Raw genomic sequence first — 27,087 nt, forward strand, 5'->3', positions numbered from 1 at the left:
TTTCCATGTCCTTCATGTCTTACTATCACACACCATGGCAAAACGTAACTTTACAAAGCTTTAAATACATGCTTAATCAAGTCAGCTATCTTATGCAAATATGGGCGCACAAATTGCACAGAAGGACATGAAAAGATATAAAAACATCTCACATGGAAGAAAATTAAGCGATCTTGTTTCACCGCCTGTTGTCTTAACAGCTTACATGATAGAAATGACAATATATGTGTAGCAACAATTAACTCATCATGTTTCAAGCATCCTTGTGCAATACCGCAGATGATGAAACCTAAATATTTAAACATGATCATAAAATAGTTCCGGACATATAATTTTGAACTTTACATTTCCTCAAGAAAACCTAGATTTACCCCCTGATTAGCATACACTAATTACTGCAGCAGCAAGAAGAATCAGAAGAAATTATTAAAACAGATTGCAGTTTTGAACTGTAACTTTCCTGTCTTCTAGGTCCCCCACAATTTCTTAGTTCACAAATTGAGCAAACATCTTATTAAGAAGTCAAGAAACATTAACATCTCACTAATTTGATTAAGCTAAACAAACCTACAATTTTTGAAGTCTCCTAAATAAAGTAAGGTAACCCATGTAACAGATTCCCAGAGGAAAATTTGCAGCCAACCATGCAAAGAAGCTTGGACTCTGCTATGACAATGTCTCAAGCAAGTCTACAAAATGCCTAGGTAAGATCCACAAGCAGATATCTGTACAGAACTCAAAACCATGTAGATATTGGAGGCTCAGGACTTGGCGTACTTATCCACATAAGCCTGCAATTTTTTTTAAAAAAATGCATACAGAATGTCAAGAAACAATAAAAGAAAAAAAAAAAAAAGGAAAAAACAAAGGACCATAAACAACAGCAGACATAACCCAGAATCTATGTACTTACCTCTACAAGTTTAAGAAGTTTTGTCTGGGATAAGGATAGGTATTGGTTTATCGACTCTGCAGTACTCGGGATTTGATGGGGTTGCAGTGAACCAATGACCTTTTCAACTGCTTTCTTAACTATCATCTTGTGGGCATCCTTACTTAAGTGACCCTCCCGCCAAAACGGTTTTACCAACTCCTTCACAAAATCCACCAAAGCAACACGAAAAATTCTTAATGCTTTTGATTCCTTGTCATTTCTAGCCTTGTCCACTTGATTCCTTGTATTATTACCAAGGTCCACCACATTGATATTTTCGCCATCAGTCACGTGAGGAACCCAGCATTTCTCATCTTTAGGCACAGAACTTTTTCCCGCATCAACTGTATCAGGTCCAGTAGCAGGCAGTGGGGCGATATGCCCATTAAATTGATGTGCTAATGCGCTCTCATCAAATATGTCTTCAGTGGAGTGGTGAGGAGAATTCAGAGGTTTCTGGGAACTATATACTGGGGCATGACCACTTATATGCTGACTTGACACATTGTGGATAATAGTGATGGGAGAAGTTTGGATAGTCACATTTCCTGCTTTTGGATGCTCAATGCTATCAATTAGTGGATCATATTGACTTCCAGGAGATGGTTTACTTGCAGGTGCACAAAAAGAAGATTGAAAACGTTCAGATGGCTCCCAAGAATTTACTTGTATTTTTGATCCTGCAGAGGGTGGAACATCTGCAAGAATATCTTGTTGCATATTGCTTCCTATTTCTGATCTTGAGTAGTATGGTGAAGAATTACTTGGAAGCGAAGCAGACCTGGAACCATAATATCCTCTATTAAAATTGAATGTTCTATTGCTATCAAAGTGCTCGGCACTTAATGGCATAGATCTGCTAGTTGATGATGTTCCTGTTTGAGCAAGTGTCTGAACTGGAGGTGAACCACTGAGAGGCTGAAAAGAATTGTCAAACCTCAAATTCGATGAGCTGCTTAGACTATAAGAACAGTATTTCGGATCAGGAGGTGGAAAGCGGCTTTGCTGATATCCAATAGCAACATCCTCTGTCATTTTGCCATGGGAATATGAATTGTTACTATTCTGGTATAGACCAGCTGCTGCAGAGGATTGTTCTGAATAATATCCAGATTCAAGAATTAATGGATTCCTTGACAAAGGAGATGCTCTTGAAAATGTTGCATCATTCAGAAACTCTTCTTTTGGCATTTCCTGGTGCAGCTTTCCTTCATCTAGGTACCTTCTGGAGAGGAATTCTCCACTAGCTGAATGCCTCTCATCCATGGGATGAAGATAAGGGCTTACCCCAATGGGTCTTTGATATCCTTCTTGAACCAATGATGCCTTCCTTAACTCATTCACTGGAAGATTTAATGCCCTGTCGCTACCAGAAATATCATATCGAAAATGCTCTTCTGCAGAAATCTTTGATGAGTGCTTATCATATTCATCATGGAACTGAGTAAATCCAGAGCCCTCTCCACCATATGCCCGGACAAGGGCTCTTTGTAAATCCAACTTTGATGGTTTCTCAAAATTTAATGAGTCTAGAGGCTCATGTGATGTAGATGGCTTCAATCTCTGAGCTTCTTCTCTTGAACCTGGATACATGATTAGGGAGCGATTAGCAACTTGTCATATCCTAGATATTCTTTAACACAAAATCCCTTAGTAGAAGATAATAAGCATACCTGTATGATCCATAGAATCATACATGGTATTTGATTCAGCTATATTCTCCTTGGCCCACTGGCTGCTTCTGGCATCCTCCTCTTTCAGGTGAAGGAAACTACAAGAATTTCCCTTGATGCACCAGCCTTGCTTAAAAAAGGCACATATAATTGCAGGCCTTTTCTTTGAAATCTCAAATGGGGCACCAGGAGATGAACTCCTACGTCTCCTTTGTGGGGTATGTATGCTGAAAACATATTGATTAGTCAAAATTTGACCCGGAAATTGATGGCAGAAAAAGGAAAGAAAAGATTCTAGCCCAGAAATACACATTCTGTAAGTCCCTAATCATGACTTTGAATTACCATTAGGAACTTTGTAGCTTAAAGAATTGCCATACCTTGATACACCAAAGTCCTCTGGTGGATGCAAGTTGATTTTGGTGTAGGGATTTGGTGCATCCTTTTCTATAGCACCATCCATCTTCCCATATCTAGAGCCACTTTTTATCATGCTCTGCACAACTGGTTTGTCCTCATTAACATGAAATGATCTGGTATCCTTGCCACTGATAGAACAATCAGAGCTTAAATTAGATTTATAATTGCCATGAGTTTCAAAATTGTATCTTCTTCCATCTTTTGAAGCTTCAATAGAAGTTTCCTTTTCCAACAGAACCTCAATATCTCTGCCAGCTAGATGAGATATGAAAAATTTACTTTTTTCAGAGGACATGATATGTTTATCCTGAATGGCAGACCTGGTGTCCCTGTCATTTATAGCAGATCCCTGCTCACTATCTACTGCTAGCAGCTTAGGTGAAGAATCAGAGGCAGTAAGGTCGCCGACACCATCCCGGCCATGGATAGCCAATGATTGATCAATGCAAGATCTCTTATGCAAGGAAGAAACTGACTTCAGGTCCTTACCATTGCCTGCAGACTCTACTTTTTCACTGGCATCTACATAGAGGAAAGAGGGGGAGAAAAAGAATAATCAATTTATGATTAAGGAAACAGCCTGCCAAAAAAGGAAAAGAATTCTTCAGTTAAAAATGCAAAATCTCAAATTATAACATATATATCTTCTAGAATCCTTGAAGAAGATTTAGTACATTGTAAATGGATCTTGGTTTTTCAGGACATAATGATCAAGTAGAACTGGTACTATAGTGGATGACATTAGCATGCCACTATCATGTGAACATAGAACAGGCTCCTAAAGATGCAATTCACCTGCATCAGCCTTAACCAACCTATTTCACCCACAACAGCATTTCTTAATTGTACAGATAGCACGACACCAAGAACTAAAGATCACCAAACTCACTGTTGTAGATCTGATGGAAAGTTGATTTATCAACAAGATACATTGAATTGTATTTGTAGTAAAGCATTCTCCCTAGAAATGACAAGAGTTGAGGCTTCACGAAGGAGAAATGGGAATAAGAGATATCCTTCTATAAGACAAATATTGAGAAGGATTACCTCTCCACTACCACCCAGAACATTGGTTCATTGTTAACTTGATAGAAAGGAGAGGATTTAATCAGCATATGCAATACATAAATGTTTGTACAATATAATACATATATGCAATGTGCAGCAGGATTTGCATGAAAGGACTACCTGTTATTTGGCATGGAAAACATATCCATATAAACAGTTAATCAGAGACTCATCTAACCCTAAGATTGCAGCATTATACAACACTAGCTCTTTTAGCTACTCAAAGTCACAATTAGAAAATTACATGCTACCAGTACTGCTAATATCTTTTTTTAGCCATTTTTTGTGTCTACATTCAAAGGCATGTGAAAGAATTATTAGTATTAGTGTTACAAATTTCACCGAACCAAGGTTTCTGGAGATGAAACCGGGACCCGTGCTAGCTGGCCAGTGGTATGAGTCAGTATGGGTCCGTATCGGACCGGGCCGGTGCGAACCGACACAGTAGAGAAGGGGAGAGGGAGAAGAAAGAAAGGAAGAGAGAAGGGGGGAAGGGGAGGAAGAGAGGGAGAGGGAGAGGGAGAGAAAGAGAGGGCCCGCCGGAGGTCGTTAGAGCTCTTTCCGAGATCGATAAAGCCGGAGGAAGGAAAGAGAAGAGAGGTGGAGAACTCACCAAATCCTAAGAGGCCTCCAGATGGGCGGCGACGCCGTTGCGAGCTCTCTGATGGCCGGCGAGCCACCTCCAAGAGAGTAGATGGGGGAGCCAAGGGGCGGCCGAGGCTGGAGGAGGGCAAAGGAGGTCGGATTCGATACAGGGGTTTGCCATTGTTTCGATTTTTTTTGGTTATAATGGATGAAGTCAGCAACTGCATTGTGGACTTCACCTTATTTTAAAAAAAAAATCGACTGAAGTCGGCAAACATTTTGCCGACTTCAACGAAAATCTTTTTTTTTTTAAAAGAGGTGAAGTCAGCAATCAAGTTGCCGACTTCTCCCATTAAAAATAAAAAAAAACATGAAATAATGGAATAGGGGTGAACCCCTATTCCGCATGAGGGGGGCGGAGGCCGTCCTCGGCTTGTCCGGCCTTGGCTGCCGTCGACTATTGCTCGCCGGCTGTCGAAGAAATCGTATTAGCGTTGGCATCCCTCCAGTGATCCGGTAACCTCGATCTCCCAGTCTCTTCCTCTCTCTCCTTCCCTCCCTCCGTCATTATCGAGCTCGACAGAGCTCGGATGGCCTCCAATGGCCGCTGAAGGCTCTCTCTTGCTCTCCCTCTCCTCCCCCCTTTTCTCTCTTCTTCTATTTTTTCTCCCTCTCTCCGAGACTTTGCCATGCCATCCCACCGATACGGTTCGACATAGCCTGAACCGTCCAGTTCGGGACAATTCAAAAAATCCTACACTGAACACATCAAACAAATCAAAAGAAACTGAAGTATTATGAATCAAGACAAGCATTAACATGCAACAAAAGAAATAGTTACTTACCTATAAGTTAGCACTTAACAACAATATAAAAAATTTTCCCATTATACAGCAAATAAACAATCATAGCAATATCATCATTTTTATACTTTGTTCTATGTGATACCATATAACAAAAATTGTTGATTGATTGACATTTTTTTCTTTGTTTTCTTATACCTCCTATATCTTTGTTAGCAAATCAAACACTCAGAATACGCATATGAAATTGACTCTCATATCCATGTTCCTGCAATATGATTTTACTTTTGCAAGATCGGATCCTAAAATGTATCTTAAGGTCTACCAAATTTCAAGCATCACTTAGGTTAGGCAAGTCATAGTTGTTCTAGATTAGGTTTTTAATGTATACCAATAGTTTCAATCTATCAAGCTAGGTGGGAAAAAAAAACTATTAGGTCGGGTACCACCAAGTGCTTGCTCAAGGAGTTGGGGGTTTTGATTCTGATTGGAGTTAGCCTCCCAATTAGAGGGGGCAAAAAGTGTCCTGACCTGTCAATAGAACCATCTCCGACCTACAATAAATAGGTTTGGATTTGAGATAAACAGGTTCGGATCATAAACATGTCGACCTGTCTTGACTTGTTTATTAAATGGATTTGGTTTTGATTTCAGACTCTTAACCCATTTAATAATTGGGTCAAGTTGGGTAAACCGCATCCACTTACCAGTACCGTTCCGAACACCATCACTTCTAGAGAGTTCTAAATCTCTCTCCTCTTCGTCTCTCTTGGTCCCCTTCTCATCTTTGAACGATTATGAGGGTTACCACCGCTCTTCCAACAAGTTGTCCATTGTCCATAGCCATCACATCCACACTCGCTACTATCTTGGCCATTGAGCATTGTTGGAGGCCTATGATGCTAGGGATGAGAGAACTACATCGGCATTGGAGCTACCTTAGGATCATCTTATACACCATCAATGGGGCCGATCTGGCCCTTACCGCCATCCTTAGTCTCACTCTTAAGGCATTTAAGGCAAGTTCCTTTCTTCTCCTTCTCTATCTAATCCCATGCATATTTTGGGGTTTTGATGTGCTCTTGGATGCTCATTCGTTCCCTTCACCATCCAATCCTTTGGATATTTTAGGATCACCATCTGTGACCTCTAGATCTACTGTAGGGTCATGTAATATGTTGTCAAACGAGGCCAATCTGGCCCTCGCCACCATCCTTAGTGTTGCTCCTAAGGTGTTTAGATGAGTTTCTTCCTTCTCCATCCAATCCCATGCATATTTTGGGGTTTTGATGTGCTCTTGGATGCTTATTTGTTCCCTTCTCTATCCAATCCCATGAATATTTTAGGATTTTGGTGTGTTCTTCGATGCTCATTTCAATTCTTCACTTTCTCCATGTTGTGGGTCTAACAATTCTAGGGTTTTCTTGATGCTTTGCTTGTTAATCATAGTTCCATCAATATTAGGTGGTGGCAAGAGCGCTCCCTTCGCTGACTGATACCCAAAGATCTACTAGATGGAGCTGTGAGGAGGCCAACAAGGTGCATGCCAAATCCAAGTTTTGGTAGGCATTCGAGAACCAGATTCATAGAACTCGAATCTTAAATCTTGGTTCTTTGATTTGTATTTTGTCTTGCAATGTCTAAAGAGCCTATTCTAATCCTCTACAATTTCGTATTGAAGGTACATCTTAAGGAAGCTCAAGAAAGTTAAGAAGAGGAACGGACAAGTTCTGGCGATCAACGAGGTTCTATTTTTTCCCCTCTTCTCAATTACCTGGCTGATGTTACCAAAGGCAGGTTCGAGGCCCCATGTGCTTGGTTCAGCTGTCAAACAGGTTAAGCAGGTTGGGTCAGCTTACCTGTTTATCAAACATAACAGTTCGTTCAGGTTTCCAATCCTAATCTATTTAATAAACAGGGTAGGTTCAAGTTTGGGAATTTTTTGACTTGACCTGTATACGACCCAACCCAACACGGATTTCCACCCCTACCCCCAATGGGTTGGGTGTGTATCGGGTAGAAAAGGTGGGGATTAGCCCCTTCAAAACTTTAAAAATATAGGTCTAAGTCAGTCACAAGTGTAAGCAGTATCATGAACTATAGTTTAATGGTTATAGTTTATATTTGCTTTCGTTTATTATTCTGCAGCAGATACCATCACAAGCCTTCTTTAATAACTCATCCATATATTCACCTCTTTTTTTTTTCCCTGTCACATAAGTGCTCATGATGCCCATAAGTAAGCCTTCTCTAGATTGCATTAAAAAAAGACTTGGAAGCAAAAATAAAGAAGAATGAGAAGACACAGAGTTATATGTAACTTGGAGAGTGGATGGACCTCTATGGAGTTTCTAAACAATCACAAACAATTGACACTTAATGGCAGGACTTCTTATTTCCAGAAATAAGTCTGACAATAGAACCTATAGGAGATGAGAGCAATAAGAAAGACAACTGGTAGAACTTGGGAAAAAAAACAGAATGAGTGTTAAAAGAAAAATGCCAGAGCTGTACTAAGGATTTTTTTAACCTTTTATAAACAAATGGGACAGCCCTAATAAGATAAATGAAGGCACACAAACTAAAAAAAAAAAAAGAAAAAGAAAAAAGTTGGAATAAGGCTTGTTGGTTATGACTCATTTTTCATTTTAAAAATATATATTGTGATTCAGATTACACCCTAAGAAAATTCAGGAACAAAAAACAAAAAGATATACAAGACCCTAACTACAGCAAACCATTCATGAACTTACCAGCAAAGATCACCCTTTTTTCAAAGGGATTGCCGAGGGATTTCATTCTCCAAAAGGACCAACTAAAATGTTTCATGATCTTTGTATGGTTCAGTAAAAGCATACAATAAGTTCCTACTTTTATCCCCAAGAAAGATGGGCTTCTGACTGAAATGAATTGGAGGGAAGAACTTCCATAAATTCTTGTGCTCTTTTTTTCTTTTTTTTTTTGCTGAACAGTACTGCAAGTGATTGCTTCAGTTTAGAAAGTCATACACAGGGTAATATGTTCTTCTCACATAATTATGCTAAAATCAGAATCAATTTTCAATTCTAGTAATTATGATGATGAACAGAAGCATATAAACTTTTCCAGAGATGATCTTTTCCAATGCCACTTTCCAAGTCAGGATGCTCGTTTTATAATGTGGTCGCACCATAATCCATTTATCTTACTTTGCAAATCTTAACCAAAATTAATGAAATAAAGCCTACTACCCTCAACTGAGTACCTTCCTCAGAAAAACATATCTTTTTTTTTTTGGTTGACTAGGGGGGCCGTGGCCCCAAATACATACTCCTGATCATGTTTGCAGTAGATTTAAAGTAATCAGATGACTTAGATTGTACCACCTAGGATCTCACCCAAAAAAATTAGCCGACAGATATTATTTGGCTTCCTTGACCCTGTATAAATATCCAAGATCTTCCCAGCAAATAACCAATATGGGACTAAATATACATCCATACGGATCCTCACATATTCCCCCTTTTAAGCTCTAGCATCCTCGCTAGTCTGAGGGCCCACATCCATGCATCCATTCATAAACATTACCATTGGCTTGTGGTCAGCCCCAATAAACTCATGCTGCAATATCTCCTAGTCTGCATAGACTATGGGCTGGATTGGCTCTAATACCATCTGTAACAACTCAGGATCCCATCCAAAAAGACTAACTAAAAAGTATTATTTGAATTCTTTGATCGTATATAAGTATCCAAGATCTTTCCAACGAATAACCAATATAAGACTTGTTAGAGAGCATATTTAACATATGTCATTTGACAGATGTTATTTCCTATTATTTCTTTATGTTTATAGTTCTTCCATTTCTGTTTTTTCTCCTCATTAGACTTTTCCTTATTGTATTTTTCCTTATAAGACTTTTCCTCTTTAGGAAAATCCTATTTTATTATATTTTTCGTATAAGACTTTCCCTCTTTAAAAAATTCTTATTTTATTATATTTTTTCTTATAAGACTTTTTCTCTTTAAGAAAATCTTATTTATGTACACTCCTATATATAGGAGTACAAAATCATAGAATAAGATATATCAATTCTCTCTTATTTTCTGTTTCATGGTATCAAAGCCTAGGGTTCTCTAGGTAAGATCCATCATCATCTCTTCTCCTATCACCTTCTCTACTTGTACATCAACCTCTCTCTTTCCTCTCCTTTCTCGTTCTTCTTCTTTTGTGCTGATCTAGACAGAGGGACTTCCTCTACTGAGTAACGTTAAGGGGGGCATCGCTTCTGTTAGAAAACATAGTATGTAATATGGTTATAACCATATTAGATTATAAGCATATATATGAGGATTTTATAGCTCTATATTGTTAGACAAAATTCAGTATGTAATACGATTATAACCATATTTGATTATAATCATATATATGAGGATCTTACCATGTCTAATGATTATCCAAATACATTGTATCTAAATGCCTATAAAAGTCCTTTAGAGGTTAGATGAAATATACAACCAATTTTTCTTCTATTTTGTTTTTGAACAGATTTTTTTCCTCTACTTCTCTTCTTTTCTGTTTTTGAACATAGTATCAGAGCCTTGTTCCTAATCAAACCGCAGCCATCTCTAGTGCCGCACGGTCTCCTTCTCTTCTCTTGGTTTCTCCTTGTGCTGTTCGGCCTCTCTCTCTTGATGTCGCTTAGCTGCCCATCTCTCTTGCTGCTGTTTGATCTCTCTCCTGCTACTACTATTGTTCAGCCTACCTTGCTACAGATCTATTTTTCTTTGCAGCTGCTTAGTCTCCTGTACTGTTCAGCCTATTCTTTTGACAGATCTTCTAGATTTACTTAATGGCCTCTTCCTTGAATGACCTGAAAACCACCTCTTTTGGTACCAGTGTCAAATTTAATGGTGTCAATTATCTTTTTTGGTCTCAGACATTTCGCTACATGATGGGATCCGATGGAAAACTTCATCACCTAAATAAGAAACCTATTGATAGTACTGATTTAGTAAAATTCTGCAAATGACAAGAGGCTGATTATGCTGTTCTTATCTGGATGTTGAACAGCCTAGAGCCTCATATTGTTAACACTATGATGTTTCTATCCACTACAAAAGAGATGTGAGATTTCTTGAGGATGACCTACTTTCAAGAGAAGAATGTCTCAAGGATCTACTCTCTCTACTCGAATCTTTTCTTTGCAGCAGGGGAATCTCTTAATTCAAGAGTACTACAGCATTCTTCGGAAAAAAAAGACTGAGCTTGTCCAGTATCATCCTCTCATTGCTGATATTTCTATTCTTCAACAACAGCATGAAGAGTTCTATGTAGTGAAGTTTCTTTCTGGGCTTAATCCCTCACTCTCTCATATTCGAGCTCAACTCATGGCTGATGATAGCATTCCCACCTTGAGCAACACCATGAGTCGTGTTCTATGTGTTACTGAGTTACAGCCCACATCTTCTCCATCTATGAGAACACTATTGCTGTTGGTACTCATAGCGGTCGACGGGGTCGCGGAGGTCGTGGACGTGGACGCAATTCTTTTCCACTATGTCCATATTGTGGACGTTTAAATCATCCTGCTAAGCATTGTTAGCAAAAATTTGGAAAGTCTTCTACCTCTTGTCCTGTTAGTATTGCTTCTTCTATAGCTTCATCTGACATTGGTGCCACTCCTGCCACTGATGACTCAGTTTTGATTTCTCGGACTGACTACGAGCGATTTCTCTTGTCCACCAGTGCCTCCATATCTTCAACTCCACCAGTTGTGTTTTCAACTCTTGGGATGGCTACTGCAGTCACTCTTGGTATATCCTGGTTATTAGATTCAGGTGCTTCTTTTCATATCACAGGTAACAGAGGTCTTTTTTTTACATACACTCCATTATCTCATATGCTATCTGTCACTATTGCGGATGGCACTTCAGTTTCTATTCTTGGATGCGGTACTGTGAAGATTTCTCCTACACTCATTTTTACAGATTTTTTATATACTCCTAAATATCATTTGAATTGGTTATCTATTGGATGCCTTGTTGAATCCTTAAACTGCTCAATTACGTTCTACCCTTCTCATTGCCACTTTCAGGATCTCAACACGAGGAAGATGATTGGTGGCGGTGTTAAGATGAATGAAGTTTACTTCTTTGCTGATACAACATCTCCTACTTGTGCCGTGTTGTCATCCTCCAACTCACCTTATCAGTGACATTATCATCTTGGTCATCCATCTACAGAAGTTCTAAAGAATCTTGATCTTCTTCCCAAATCTTTGGATAGTTTTGAATGTGAAGCTTGCCAATTAGAAAAATATCAGTGTCCCTTTCTTCTTTTGTTAGTAAGCATTCTTCTTCCTTTACGTTAATCTATTTCGATATCTGAGGTACGAGTTCTATCATGACTCGATTAGGTTTTAGATATTATGTGATTTTTATCGATGACTATCTAGAATGACGTGGTTGTATCTCTTCAAAAGTCGGTCTGAAGTCTTTGTTATATTTCAAAACTTTTATAATGAAATAAAAATTTAATTTTCCACCTGCATCAAAATTCTTCGCATTGATAATGCCTCTGAATACTTACAGTCCAATTTTATAGATTTTTATGCTTCTCATGGTATAATACATCAGACCTCGTGTCTTTACATCTCTCAGCAAAATGGAGTAGCTGAAAGAAAACATAGACATATTTTAGATGTGGCGCGGACTCTTATGTTTCATATGCAGATACCTAAACCTTATTGGGATAATGCCATTCTTACAGCATGTTATCTTATAAATAGGGCTCCATCAAGTATATTGGATGGAAAATCTCCATTTTCTATTCTCTACCCTCTGAGGAACCCTTTTCTCTCACCCCACGAGTGTTTGGATGTTTGTATTTTGTTCATCTCTTAGGACCTGGCAAAGATAAATTGTCTCCTCGATCTGTTCGATGTATCTTTTTGGGATATTCTCAAATTCAAAAAGGATACCGATGTTATGATCCTCTTTCTAAACGACATTTTGTCTCTGTTGATGTCTCCTTTGAAACCACTCTATTTTTTTCCATCTCTTTTGAGTCATCTAGTATTCCTCTACCGCCTATTGCTCCTCCCAAAATCTTCATAGCTCTATCTTCTAGTACTTCTACTCCACCACCTTTGCAGATTTATAGTCGTCGCGGAAAAAAAGATCCTCCATCTTTACCATCACCAACTATGTCATCTCCATCTGAGTTTCCCACAAGCCATCTTCCAGGTTCAAAATTACCTATTGAATTACGAAAAGATAAAAGATCTTATATTTTGCACCCAATATCTGCCTCTATGACCTTTAATTATCTTCTACAGTTCTACCTTCTTTTCGATCTTTTGTGGGATATCTGTCTTCCATATATATTCCCAGGACCTATCAGGAGGCTCAATCTGATCCCTGATGGAGACAGGCCATGGATAAAGAGATGGCTGCTCTAAGCAGTCGTGGCGCTTGAGAGTTAGTTTCACCACCATCCGATGTTCATCCTGTTGTATGTCGATGGGTCTTTACAGTCAAATACCAACCTGATGGCATAGTGGAGTGTTTTAAAGCTCGTCTTGTCACTAAAGGATACACCCAAATCTATGGTATTAACTACTTGAAGACTTTTTCTCCAGTTGTTCGTCTCAACTCAGTTCGCATTCCGTTCTCTATTGCAATTAATCAGGGCGGGAAACTACACCAGATGGATGAAAATAATGCCTTTTTATATGGAGATTTATCTGAGATTGTTTATATGGAGCAACCTCCTAATTATGTTGCTTAGGGGGAGAAAGTTTGCAAGCTAAAGAAGGCTATCCATGGCCTCAAGCAGAGTCCAAGGGCTTGGTTTGACAAATTTTGCCAGGTTGTTAACAAAATTGGACTTCGTTGCAGCAAGTCTGATCACTCAATTTTTGTGAGACAAACATCTTTTGGATTGATTGTTCTTACTGTGCATGTAAATGATATTCTTTTGACTGATAGTGATCATGATGAGGTTGTTTGGATTAAAGAACACTTAGAGAATCATTTTGTCATCAAAAATTTGGGCAAATCACGATATTTCCTGAGAATTGAAGTGGCATATGGGTTGCAAGGAGTATTTCTTTCTCAAAAAAAATATGCAACTGATTTATTGATGGAGACAGGCTTACTTGGTTGTAAACCAAGTTCTATTCCTATTGATTCTCAATTACTATCAAAGATCGATGATTCAGATGATGATTTTGAGGATGTCACTTGGTACCATAGACTAGTGGGGAAACTTATCTATTTGACAGTCACAAGACCTGATCTCTTGTTCGCAATGGGGGTAGTAAGTCAGTATATGCAGAAATCTAAGGTTTGTCATTGGAATGCTGTGTTAAAGATCTTGCATTACATTAAGAGAGCCCCAAGAAAAGATCTTTTGTATAAAAAAAATGGATATTTACAAATTGAAGCCTATTCTGATACTGACTATGTTGGCTCGATAAGTGATAGAAGATCCACATCAGATTTTTGCATCTTTGTTGGAAGAAATCTTATCACATGGAAAAGTAAAAAACAAGCAGTAGTGACCCGTTCAAGTGCAGAGGCTGAGTATAGAGCAATGGCTCACCAGCTTGTGAGATGATGTGGGTCAATTCTTTATTAAGAGAACTCGGCGTTTCTTATTCTAAATCTATGGTGATGCATTGTGACAATCAATCTGCTATATACATTGCAAACAATCCTGTCTTTCATGAACGGACTAAGCATATTGAGGTTAACTGTCACTTCATTCGGGATGTTGTTCTATCAAAAAAGATTGTTATTCCCCACACAATGTCAGAGGATCAGTTAACTGATATCTTTACTAAGGCTCTTGGGCCTACTCGCTTTTCTTCCTTATATACCAAGCTGGGAACGTTTGATATATATGCTCCAACTTGAGGGGGAGTGTTAGAAAACATAGTATGTAATATGGTCAACATAGTATGTAATATGGTTAACATAGTATGTAATATAGTTATAATCATATTAGATTATAACCATATATATGAGAATCTTATAGCCATATATTGTTAGACAAATTTCAGTATGTAATATAATTATAACCATATTTGGTTATAATCATATACATGAGGATCTTACAATGTTTAATGACTGTCCAAATACATTGTATCTAAATGCTTATAAAAGCCTTTTAGAGGCTAGACGAAATATACAATCAATTTTTTCTCTATTCTGTTTTTGAACAGATTTTTTTCCTCTACTTCTTTTTTTTTCTGTTTTTGAATAGATTCTTTCTCCTTTTCCGGTCTATCGGGATCGGATCTGCGACTCGCCGCATAAATATATTCTGCGGCTTGCCATCAGTTTAAGTTCCTTCTGTGCCTGCCTATATGTGGTGATTTTGGTCTACCGAATCTACCACATTGACTGCCTATCTCCATACTATTTTGATGGCTGATACCACTCCAGCGAAACCTTCAACTGTTGGATCTCTGCCTCTCTCACATCTGCAAGGTCTTACCACCATTAAACTTAATGGTAAAAACTACCTTATATGGGCTCGAGTATTTAAGAAGTTTGTTAGTGCATATGGCAAGCTCCACATTCTAATTGATGATCCACTTTCTTCTAACGATGTGAAGTACAAAGATTGGCTCAAGGAGGACTCATGTGTTTACACCTGGTTGCTAAATAGTATGGAGTCGGATGTTAGTGCTAATATGGTGTTTCTGAACACTACTAAAAAACTTTGGGATGCTCTTAAGGAGATGTATTCTCATGCCAAAAATTTATCCAAAGTATTTGAGTGGTCTCAGCAACTATTTTTCCTACGCTATACCGATGGATCCTTAGCAGACTTCTATGCCAAGTTCAAAGGGCTCTTGGACGAGCTCAATATCTATCAGCCATTAACTACAGATGTAAGTATAATGAAGCAGCAACGCGAAGAGTTCCAAGTGGTTCAGTTCTTGGCTGCCTTTCCTCCTGAGTATGCTCTTGTCCGTGATCAGATTCTTGGTGGTGACTCATTGCCTCTCCTATATTCTGTTTTTTCTCATCTTCAGCAAGTTCCGCTCCACCTTTCAAAATCCGAAACTACTTTTGTTGAGTCTTCGGCACTTATTGCTAGTAGTCATGGTTGCAATTTCTCGTCTGGCTGCGGTCGTGGATGTGGCCAAGGAAGAGCCCGTGGTCATGGGACTAGTTCCAAGGGACGAAAATTTACTTATTGTGGCCACACTAATCACGTGGAGAAGTGCTGGGAGAAGCATGGTAAGCCCGATTGGGCTAACCAAGTTATTGCTCCAGAGTCAGAGGGAGCTGAAACTACTTTGCACCCACCAAAGTTGCTTCTGATATTTTGACTATTTCCCAGGCAGACTTGGAGCAATTGGTCCTCTAAGCGAGTCAACTATCTACTGCTTCTTCTTTGACTCCTTCCATAGCATCCTTTGCCTTAGGTAGCACTGCTCTCTTGTTTGCCACTGCATCTGCACCTTCCTCTTGGATCATTGATTCAGGCGCTACATCACATATGTCAGGTGACTCTAGACTATTCTCTTATTTATTTTTTGTTTCAAAAAATCACTCTCATGTCTTTCTGCTGATGGCAGATAATCGTCAGCATCTGATTGTGGTTCTATATCACCCACTTCCTCTTTGTCACTTTTCTCAGTTCCTTATGTGCCTAAATTTTTATTAAATCTTTTGTCAGTCAGTTCTCTTACAAAGTCTTTAAATTGTTCAATCACCTTCTATCCTTCTTATTGTGTTTTTCAGGATCTCTTGACGAGGAAGAAGATTGATGGGGACCATGAAGGTGCTGATGGCCTGTATTATCTGGATGTTCCAAGATCAAGAGCTCTGTCATCTATGGTGAGTCCTCAACAATGGCATTATCAGCTTGGACATCCATCTCTCCAAAAACTATGTCAAATTGTCCCTCTTAGAGTCGTCGGTCCTGCCAATTGTGAAGCTGGTCAGCATAGAAAACACCATAGGTCAATGTTTCCAAAGAGAGTCAATAAAACTAGTACAAGGTCATTTGAGTTGGTTCATTCTGATATTTGAGATCCTTCTAAAGTCAAGAGTCATACTGGTCATAGATATTTTGTGATCTTCATTGATGATTTTTCCCATACCACCTGGGTGTTTCTATTAAAGGAACGGTCTGAGATCTTATTTGTCTTCAAAAATTTTCATAAGAAAATAAAGACAGTTTTCTATTGATATTTGTTCTATCTGCACTGACAATGCTCTTGAGTTTGTCCAGCAGGAGTTAAATGCATTCTGCGCCTCAAACAAGATTCAACACCAAACTTCTTGTGTATATATCCCTCAACAAAATGGGATAGCTAAGTGCAAAAATCGCCATCTTCTTGATATTGTCCGCACCATTTTTTTTCATATGCATGTACCTAAAACATATTGGGAAGATGCTATTTTGACTGCTTGCTTTCTCATTAACTGTATGCCATCTTCAGTACTTTAAGATAAAATTCCCATCCAATTTCTATATCCACATCGTCCATTATTTCCTTTGCCTCCTCATATTTTTGGATGTGTATTTTTGTCCATGATCTTCAACCGAGCTTGGACAAACTATCTCCTAGAGCCATCAATGTGTTCTTCTTGGCTACACCAGAAACTAGAAGGGTTACAGATACTTTGATCCTGCGAGTCACAAGGTATTTGTCAGTACTGATGTCATATTCTTTGAGGAACAGCCTTACTTTTCATCTGTAAGAGAATCCTTGTCTAGTGAGTTACTGGTTCCATCAACACCTATCCCTGCTCCGGTGTTTCCTTCCACTTCAAAAGAGCCTGCAGTTATGCCTGCTGCTATTTCTCCACCACCCCCGAAGGTGTATACTCGACGTCCACAGAATCAGATCCTAGCACTTTCGCCACCACCATCTTCGCCTTTGAAAAGTGATCCAATATCTCCACCACCTGCATCAGATTTGCATCTTCCTATTGCCATATGAAAGCGTAAACGTTCTTCTACTCAACATTCTATTGCTTCATTTGTTTCTTTGGATCATCTTAGTCCTGCTCTTTGACAGTTTTCCTTAGCCCTTTCTTCTATTCCTATTTTCAGGAATGCAAGGCATTATCTCATCCTAATTGGCGACACGCAATGCAAAAGGAAATGCAGTCTTAGAGAACAAAGGCACTTGGAAGTTGGCCTCTCCTCCAGCTGATTGTGAGGTTGTTAGATATCGTTGGATTTTCTCCATCAAGTATCTGCCTGATGGCACCATTGAAAGGCTTAAAGCATGATTGGTTGCAAAAAGATATTCTTAGACGTATGGTATTGATTATTTTGAGATATTCTCTTCTGTGGCACGTCTCAGTTCTATCCGAATTTTGATTTCTGTTGCTGTCAACATGGATTGACCATTATATCAACTTGATGTGAAAAATGCCTTTCTCTATGGTGATCTTGAAGAGACGGTGTATATGGAGCAACCTCCGGAGTTTGTTGCTCATGGGGAGAGCTTTAAAGTATGTCGCCTGAGGAAAGCAATATATGGGTTGAAGCAAAGTCCGAGGGCTTGGTTTCAGAAGTTTAGTCAGATTGTTTGTCAATTTGACTTTATCAGAACTTATGTGGATCATTCGGTGTTCATTATGCGCACCTCCGTTGGAGTGGTCATCCTAGTTGTCTATGTGGATGACATTATTATCTCAGGCAATGACCAAGCTGGCATAGAGGCAACTAAAAGGCACTTAAAACAATATTTTGCTACTAAAGATTTGGGTCAGCTGAGGTACTTTCTTGGAATAGAGGTGGCTCAAAATCGTCAAAGACTTGTACTTTCTCAGAGAAAGTATGCTCTTGATCTACTATAAGAGACGAGCATGCTTGGTGCTCGACTAGCAAATGTTCCTCTAGACCAAACACAAGTGCTCTGGAAAGAGAATTTCGAAGAGCTATCAAACAAGACTGCATACAAAAGGTTGGTTGGTAAGCTTATTTACTTAACAATTATCCGACCTAATATTTTATTTGCAGTTGGTGTGGTCAATCAGTTTATGGACAAGCCCAAGAAGTGCCATTGAGAGGTTGTATGTGGCATTCTTAAGTACATTAAAAAGGCCTCTAGACTTGGACAATTTTATAAAAAGAATAACCATACTAATATAGTTGGTTATTCTGACGCTGATTATGCTAGTTTAAAGATAGACAGACGATCAACTTCTAGTTATTGTACATTTGTTGGAGGAAATCTTATGACTTGGAGTAAGAAAAAAGACGTGGTGGCTAGATCCAATGCAAAAGCAGAGTATCGAGCAATGGCTCATATTGCTTGCCAGTTAATCTGGGTGCATTCCTTGATAACGGAGTTTGGGTTTCAGCATAATAAACCCATTCCTATGTATTGTGATAATCAAGCAGCCATTTTCATTGCTAACAATCCAGTATTTCATAAAGGGCAAAACATATCGAGGTTGATTGTCACTTCATTAGAGATCAAGTCACAAGCAAACATGTACTCCGTACACTTGTTCTGAAGATCAGGTGGCTGATGTGTTCACTAAGCCTTTGGGAGGTAGCAGGTTCTCTTTGTTGCGTGGCAAGCTAGAAATATTGGATATCTATGCTCCCCAGCTTGAGAGGAAGTGTTAAAAAGCATATTTAACATATGTCATTTGACAGATGTTATTCTCTATTATTTTTTTATTTTTATAGTTCTTCCATTTCTATTTTTTTTCTTCTCATTAGACTTTTCTTTATTATATTTTTTCTTATAAGATTTTTCCTTTTTAGAAAAATCTTATTTTATTGTATTTTTCCGTATAAGACTTTCCCTCTTTAGGAAATCCTATTTTATTGTATTTTTCCTTATAAGACTTTCCCTCTTTAGGAAAATCTTATTTATGTACACTCCTATATATATAGGAGTACAAAATCATGAAATAAAATATATCAATTCTCTCCCATTTTCTGTTTCAAGACTAAATACACATCCACACTGATCCTCACTGATGATAAAAACAGACTTATAGATAATGTATCTCTATTACCAAGTTCAATCTTTAGCCTTTAACTATTGAGTTCTAGAGATTAATCCATAATATACATGAGGGGCTTGGATAATTTACATCTCAAGATTTGCTGTATTGGTCGATACCGATGTATATTTACCACATTGTATTGTACTGGTACCATACTAGTACATAATATGGTGTACGAACACTCGGTACATTGAAGCAGAAAAGTATTGAATGTACCAACACTGTAATAAGATGTACCGACATGGGATCCAATATTGAGATGGCAAACCTGGATATATTCTATATTGTATATTGTCCTTCGCATACTCTAGAACCATTCTCACACCGCAACATGAGTGATCAAATAAAGGATCTCTATTCCTAATATCATTTTGTAACAACCAAAGGATATTTAGGTTTGAAATATGGCATGTCAGAGGTGTTGGTGCCACGTTATAGCTAAGAAAATTTTCTCACGTCCTAAAGAAAATTCATTTCAATGCAATATTTTTGCAGCATTCTAAGAAAGTACCAATATACTAATACATAAAGTAGGAGAAGAAGAAAATGAAAGCCTAGAGGTGACATTCACGAAAGTTTGTTCCCCATCACATAACTCCAGATCCAATAAAGACACTTGAAAAGAATACTGAGGCACTTGAAATTTTTTAGATAACGGGCTTCACACAAGAGTATATCTTTTACTGTAAAGTGCTCCAAAGTAATTAGACAACCATCAGGATTTGTCTCCATCTAATAGCTCCAGATTTTGGGTAATGAGCTTGTCAAGGATTTATCTAAATTGAAAGGTGCAACATTATAGTAGTGATCTTATCGGAAAGTTCAGAAAAGCAATCACACTAAAATCCCCTATTATTATTTTTAAACCTCCTAAATGGGAATCAATCCCATATCTTGAAAGTCTTTAAACCTTTAAAGAAAACAATTAATTCAATCTGGCAAATGTGTTTAGGGAATCCATATCGTCTCATATATTTCTGACCCTTCCATCAATGTCAGTGCTTCTTAGACCTACTTTCTAACAAACTCAATTTGAAACTCTTCTCTTTGTCCACAGAAAAGAATTCATCAATTGCATTCACATCAAATTCCCTAACGTCTCATATTTCTCATATTCTATCAATGTTAATGCTTCCTAGACCTACTTTCTAACAAACTCAATTACGAAACTCCCCTTTTCCATAGAAAACAATTCATTGGTCAGATTGGCATCAACATTTATGAAGGAACTCTTTGGAACTAATGGATTCTCATGATTAATTTGCAGTGCAAACTTATCAAAATATATCTCGTTAATTTTTAAAATTACCCTCATTTTATTTTCTCCTTTCAAACCAAAACACAAGGTCTTTGCCCCCTACAAACCTTCTCCTTTGGCAATTGCCCACTAAATACTTAAACTTTTTTATTCAGAAAAATGGATTACTAAATTGCATGATTCTCTAAAGTTCATGAAAATAAGCACTTCCTAAAGATTCTAGTTTCTCGTCCCAGTATTTTGACTGCCTTGTTCAACTCAAGGGATTCTTTGTCCAATTACTACAAATATCAATGCTTTGAGGGTCAAAGGAAGGCCAACTAAACTTGTTGGTAAAAGAGTAACTTTTGCCATGAGAAATATACAGAAACAGAAGAACTGCCGGTCAGGAGTAGACCAAACAAGAGCACCCTCACAAAAAGTAATGTTCGATCATTCTGATGTTCCACCTCATTATTAATTTCTTAAAGGATTTAAAAACCAATGCCAAACCTTTGCTATATAACTTAAAAGTCACGCCCTAATTTCTTTACCCGATGAAGATCTTGTTCGGATGAAGGAGCCGGGCCATGCTGCCCCCTAATCTCAAAGATTTCACGTCTCTTAAACTTTATCCAATTGTTCACCTAGAAATTCCCCCTTAATGCCTTGTAGAAGGTTTATGATGTTTAGCAAATCAATGGTGTTTCTGCATAGCAGATGAACAAGTCAAGAACCACATTTTGGCTCCTCGCTGCAACACATTAATTGAATTGAACATTTCCTTTATAAACTGTTATTTGAACTTCTCAAGCAATTTTGCAGGAAAGAGAATAAGTTATTCAAGGAAGTCAAAGCACGTTTTCCCCCTTTCAAGACTCTGGGCCTAGGGCATCAAATGATCACTGAATTGTCCTCCTATTAGTCAATCACACTAGCATCCTTTTGCCATGGCACTTGAGCACAAATCCATATAATTCCCAAAGCTAGCCCATAACTTCTTCAAATTTAGAAGGATGTTAGTTTTCATGATTTCCCCTCGATGATAACCATTAGAAACAAAGACTTTGCAAAAGGTAGCTCATAAAAACTTTTTCCAAATTTAGAAAGATGTCAGTTTCCATAATTTCCACTAGACGCTAACAGTCAAGATTACTGTAGGAGTAGAAACAGAGACCATGCAATCTATTTAATTTTCCTAAGGTAATAAGAAAAGAAAATCATTCTCATTGACCAAATTACAGCCACACCTTGATAAGGTTGTGTTTGCAATCTTAATCCTTCCATAATCTACCTTGAATTATGTAGTTGAAATTTCCACTCAGATTAGCTGAGTGAGTGCCACCAGTAATTTTGATCTCCCTTGCCAAAAGCAGGTTATCAAAAGGTTCTTCCAAACACTTATAAGTTGTAACCATTGAAGAGACCAAGATCATCAGACAAGATTAACATAAACAAGATCTCCCACAAAGTGCAAAATCTTGCTTTCCATTATAACCTTTTGAGAACTAAGTTAAGGGAATCCCAATGCAAAATTGAGGTGAGGGTGAGACTCAAACCCATGTCCTTGCTTCCCAAAATTTTGTTGTAACAATAAAACAACTCTTAATTAAAATACCATACTTGTTCTTCTGAACTAACTAAAGAGAACTATACAGATAGAAACATCTAAATATATTTAAACCACACCATGCTTGAAGCAAGCGCTATTGGCCTAATTAAGTGGTCACCTAGTTTCCACCAAATGACTCTATTCATTCAAAACCAACATAGCAAGAAGCTAAGCCTAGTGATTTCGTTTAAGTTAGCCTTGCGAAATAGTTCCATAGAAAAGCTTTTTGCACTGCTTGTCAAAGAAGCATCTCTAAATATAAAATAGCCTCCAAGATGAAGAATATCAATGATGATACATATGAAATAAATATCATGATTCATGGTTGATGAATTGCAACATAATAATACAGTTAGATGTATCCAACTACATCTACGATTGAGATTGGGCATGAGGTAAGCTTTTATTGAGGATGATCTTGAACTGGTATGATATAGAATTTTGGCCTAATCATGCTTCATTTCTTTGGCCTAAATTGAGTTCAAGCAAAGTAGATGCTTAGCTTGGCCCAAGCCCTATACAATATAATGTATGATAACACAGCATAGCAAAACATAACATAGTACAATACAATACGATAACATAACGTAACATAATCTATGCCATCTAAAGTTTCATTATGACTTAAGATTCCAAACCCTCACCCTTTCTGTCTCTCTTGTAGAGGTAAAAATGGATAGGATGATGTCCATCCAGATTCACCTTTTTTAGACACAAACTGGAACATTCAAACGTGTATCAATATCTATATTCCTATATGTCAAATAAAAGCGGATATATAAAAATATCCGCTGTGCATCTGAATATCTGAATCATTTTTCAATTACATTAGTCTTATGTACCTCTCATATACACCAAAGGGAAAAAGTGGCAATGTCAACATATTTTCCATTCATTTTCTTTCCATATAGTGATATGTTTAATTTGGTGGATTGCATCCTCACCTCTTGTAGGGGTAAAAATGAATAGGATAATGTCCGTCCAGAATCATTTTTTAAGACACAAACTGGAGCATTCAAACTAGTATCAGTATCTATATTCCTATATGTCAAATAACAGTGGATATACAAAAATATCCAATTGGTATCTGAATTATATTTTTCAATTCCATTTAGCCTCATATAGCTCTCATATACACCAAAGGAAAAAAGGTGGCAACGTCAACATGTTTTTCATTAATTTTCTTTCCGTATAGTGAGATGTTTAATTTGGTGGATTGCATCTTTAAGGGTCAGACTTTTAATTCAAAACATGTAACTTGACAAAAAATATTAAATTCTACCAAAAGAGTCATGCTATTAAGAGCCTGTTTGAATGATTGGCCTGAAAATTTTATTGGGCTAGTACAACTGGCAAAGGATTTACAAACTGGGCTAGGCCTATATCCATAAATATGCAGGAATAGCTTTAGAGTGGGCTGGCCCGAATCATATAAGAAGAGAAAAAAAGCGCTGGCAATTTTAAATAATTTCTTCAATAATGTACATTAATGCTTAAGTTCTTTTTTCCAAATTATATATATATATATATATATATATATATATATATATATATATAATTTTTAGTTGTAGCCACATGCATTTGCGCATGCATTATAAGAAGTAGATACGTATATATGGGTATACTAATTTTTGTTCTACATCTATTCAATTTTAGTCCTACCCTCTGTTTCCCCTTGATAGTCGCTTTTCCCCCCTATCTTCTTGTGGTCCTTCACTCTCTTCTCCCCCTCTCCACTCCACCCACCACCATCATGCACTCGCTATGACTCCATTACAAACTATGGCCTTGACTTGCTTTCTCTCGCCAATTGCCTCAATGATTGCAATAGTAACAACCATCCTTGTAAACCCAACCTCCTATCACCTTACATGAAGACCAAGCCCAAGAAGGCCCAATTCAGGATTAGGCATGAGAAAATTCATTTGAACATTGCTCAAGCATCACCAAAGACTTTTAATCCTCGTTGGGATGTGGTTGGTTTGGCCTGATCTTGCTTATTATCAGCACTACATTTATGCAACACAATGAAAATAGGTTTCTATTGCTCTTCTAATTTTTTTATAAGGATGATGTGTTCCCAAATCCATTTTTTGCTACAATGTTATCCTACATAAGCCAAGCATTGATGTCAGTGTATCTTTTTGAGATTGTTGTTTAGTGTCATGCCTGTGTATCATGATAATTAAATATTAAGACAAGGAGATTGGCTTAGTTATGTCTTCTACCTAGGCATTTATCGACAATTAAAGCATGTCATTTTAAGCTATTATATTAATCCCTATATGTTTGTCTCAAAAAGTTTAGCAACAAAATACAAGGTCCGGCTTTCTGTACAATATTCATACAATTCTAAAGCGATTCTTGAACTTTGATTTCTAAGGTATATGGTACAGCTCACTATGAGACACGGCATGAAATATCACTTTTAAGCAAGGATGAAAGCCCCAAGACAAGGTAACAAGTGCATCAAGGAGAACTTTGAGGTGTTTTAAATCATGCCTCAACATTTTTCCATCACAAAGGTGATTATTTAAATAAATATATAAGTGGGTAAAGAACTATGTCTATGTGCATGTCAATGGAAGTAGCAATGCCCCAAATCTTCCTAGACGGCAATATCTAGAGAAATAATAGCCACTCCACCTGTTGCTAATATGTTTCCCAACTTTGCTTGTTACCATTCTCTAACACTCACGGCTTGTACTAATGCGATCAGCCTTTCTCGCATGAAAGCACCAAATTAATTGCGTCAGGTATTGAAATCTCATAATGTATGAAAAACGACATGAATCATAATATACTTTCGATGAGTACGACAATCAAGACAACAATTCCCGGGTCAAAATTCCAAACTTGTCGGCCAAAACCTAAGTTCCCCTATATGTCTTTATCTCTCTATCAATTCTCTTAACAACCCAAACTCTTTTCTCCTCAATCTCAAGCCAATATAGAATGAGGTTCTTTAAATAAATACATAAGCACGTAAAGAACCATATGCATATCGACAAAGTTACAACGCCCTAATCTCCATATATGGTAATATCTAGAAACATAATAGTCGCTTCACTTGTCATTAATATGTTTCAAATTTTGCTTGTCTCCATTCTCTAAAAATCGTAACTTGTACCAATGTGATGAGCCCTCCCCACAAGAATCACCAAATTAATTGCGTCGCATACTGAAACCTCATAAAAGTGTGGAAAATGACATGAATCAAAAATTGCTTTCGATAAGTACGACAATCAAGACCACAATGCCCATGTCAAAACTCCAAAGTTGTTGGCCAAAACCTATGTTCCCCTATTGGTCTGTATCTCTTTACCATTTCATTTACAACCTAAAGTTAACTTCTTTCTCTTTGATTTAAAGCCTACATAGTTTCAAGTGTTGTTTTTTAAATCAAGAATTTAAATCCTGTGGGATGGGGCTGTCCCGATTTTTCTTATGGATTAGAATGTGCGTTGTCTTGCCTTGTCTCGACACTTGGGACGAGACATGTCTCAAGACATGCAGATCGGGATACTGAGACAATGGTGGGACAATTCTATCCTGACACATGAGATGGTACCCCATTCTGATGTTCTATAAGATGTCCCACAGGGACTTGAATCCATGCTTTAAATAAATACAAAAGTAGATAAGTATCATATGTGTGTCAATGGAAGTTGCAATGCCCAAATCTTCCTACACGGCAATATCAAGGAAATAGTAGCTGCTTCAACTGTCGTTGGTATGTTTCCCGATTATGCTTGTTGCCATTCTCTAAGAATCACGGCTTGTACCTATACGATCAGCCCTCCCCTCAAGCAATCATCAAAATTAATTGTGTTGGACATTGAAATCTCATAACGGTATGGAAAAAGACATGAATCAAAATCTACTTTCGATAAGTACAACCAAGAGCAAAATGCCCATGTCAAAACTCACCCAAAAGTTGTCGGTCAAAGTTTATGTTCCCCTATCAGTCTGTATCTTTCCACCATTTCTACTACAAGACTACAACCTAAAGCTTACTCCTTTCTCCTCAATCTAAAGCCATATAGAATCAGATAAACACAGCAAAAGCAACGGCAACAAGAAATAATACTTAAAACCAATAGCAAAACAGGATCATTCAAAATAGATGAAATGCATTCCTGAATAAAATGGAAGGACGGTGGGAAAGGCACAAACCATGGGCATCCTCGCCCGGATGAGCCTCGGCATCAGAAGAATCGCTGCCCTCCTCCCCTTCGACTTCCGCCACCTCCTCTTCGTCCTCCGCTCCCTCTCCCTGCGATCCTTCTTCTCCCTCCTCGTCGTCCTCCTCTTCCTCCACCATCTCCTCCACTTCCTCCTCTTCTTCGTCAATATATCGTTCTTCTTCGGGGGATTCCTCACCATCGCCCGCGCCCGGGGGTGAATCGGCCATGGCGGAGCGCTCGGGGGTCGAATCGAAGCCGGGCGCCGGGCGCTTGGGCATCTCTGACCCTACGGCGGCGGGCAAGTCAAGGAGAACAGGGGATACAAAAAGGCAAAGGGGTGGAGGTGAGACTAAATGGAAGGGGCGAAGGTGTCACTCTATAGTGGGGATTCGTGCCACTCAGACGTCCTCCCTGCCTGACAGTTGCCACCCCGCTTTGGCGTTCTCTTCCTTCCCCTCGTTCTTCATCGTAATGTCTTGCTCTCCGTCGGACTTTTCTTTCTTTCTTTTTTTTTTCTATTTTTTCCCCTGCTTTCTTTCCTCTACAAATCTTCCTCTTTTCCTTTGCAGGGTGTTGTTTGAGA

General features: G+C 38.1%; 1 protein-coding gene across 3 annotated transcripts; it reads right to left on the reverse strand.

Moving 5' to 3' along the window:
- Window positions 1–153: 153 nt before the first annotated feature.
- Window positions 154–27,087, reverse strand: LOC105050561 (zinc finger CCCH domain-containing protein 36). 3 transcript variants are annotated; one of them, XM_073252210.1, is made up of 6 exons: window positions 26,494–27,087; window positions 3,348–3,549; window positions 2,988–3,155; window positions 2,608–2,834; window positions 914–2,517; window positions 154–791 (listed from the first exon to the last, which is right to left on the reverse strand). In XM_073252210.1, exons 1-6 carry the CDS (start codon window positions 26,780–26,782, stop codon window positions 762–764), a joined length of 2,520 nt encoding a protein of 839 aa, XP_073108311.1. In that variant the 5' UTR covers window positions 26,783–27,087; the 3' UTR covers window positions 154–761. The 3 variants fall into 3 exon arrangements, with proteins under 3 accessions (XP_073108311.1, XP_010928945.1, XP_073108312.1); XM_010930643.4 differs by having other exon boundaries at window positions 2,988–3,549; XM_073252211.1 differs by having other exon boundaries at window positions 2,988–3,607; window positions 26,494–26,603.

This window comes from Elaeis guineensis, chromosome 2, assembly GCF_000442705.2.
Source record: "Elaeis guineensis isolate ETL-2024a chromosome 2, EG11, whole genome shotgun sequence".
NCBI classification, from domain to species: domain Eukaryota; kingdom Viridiplantae; phylum Streptophyta; class Magnoliopsida; order Arecales; family Arecaceae; genus Elaeis; species Elaeis guineensis.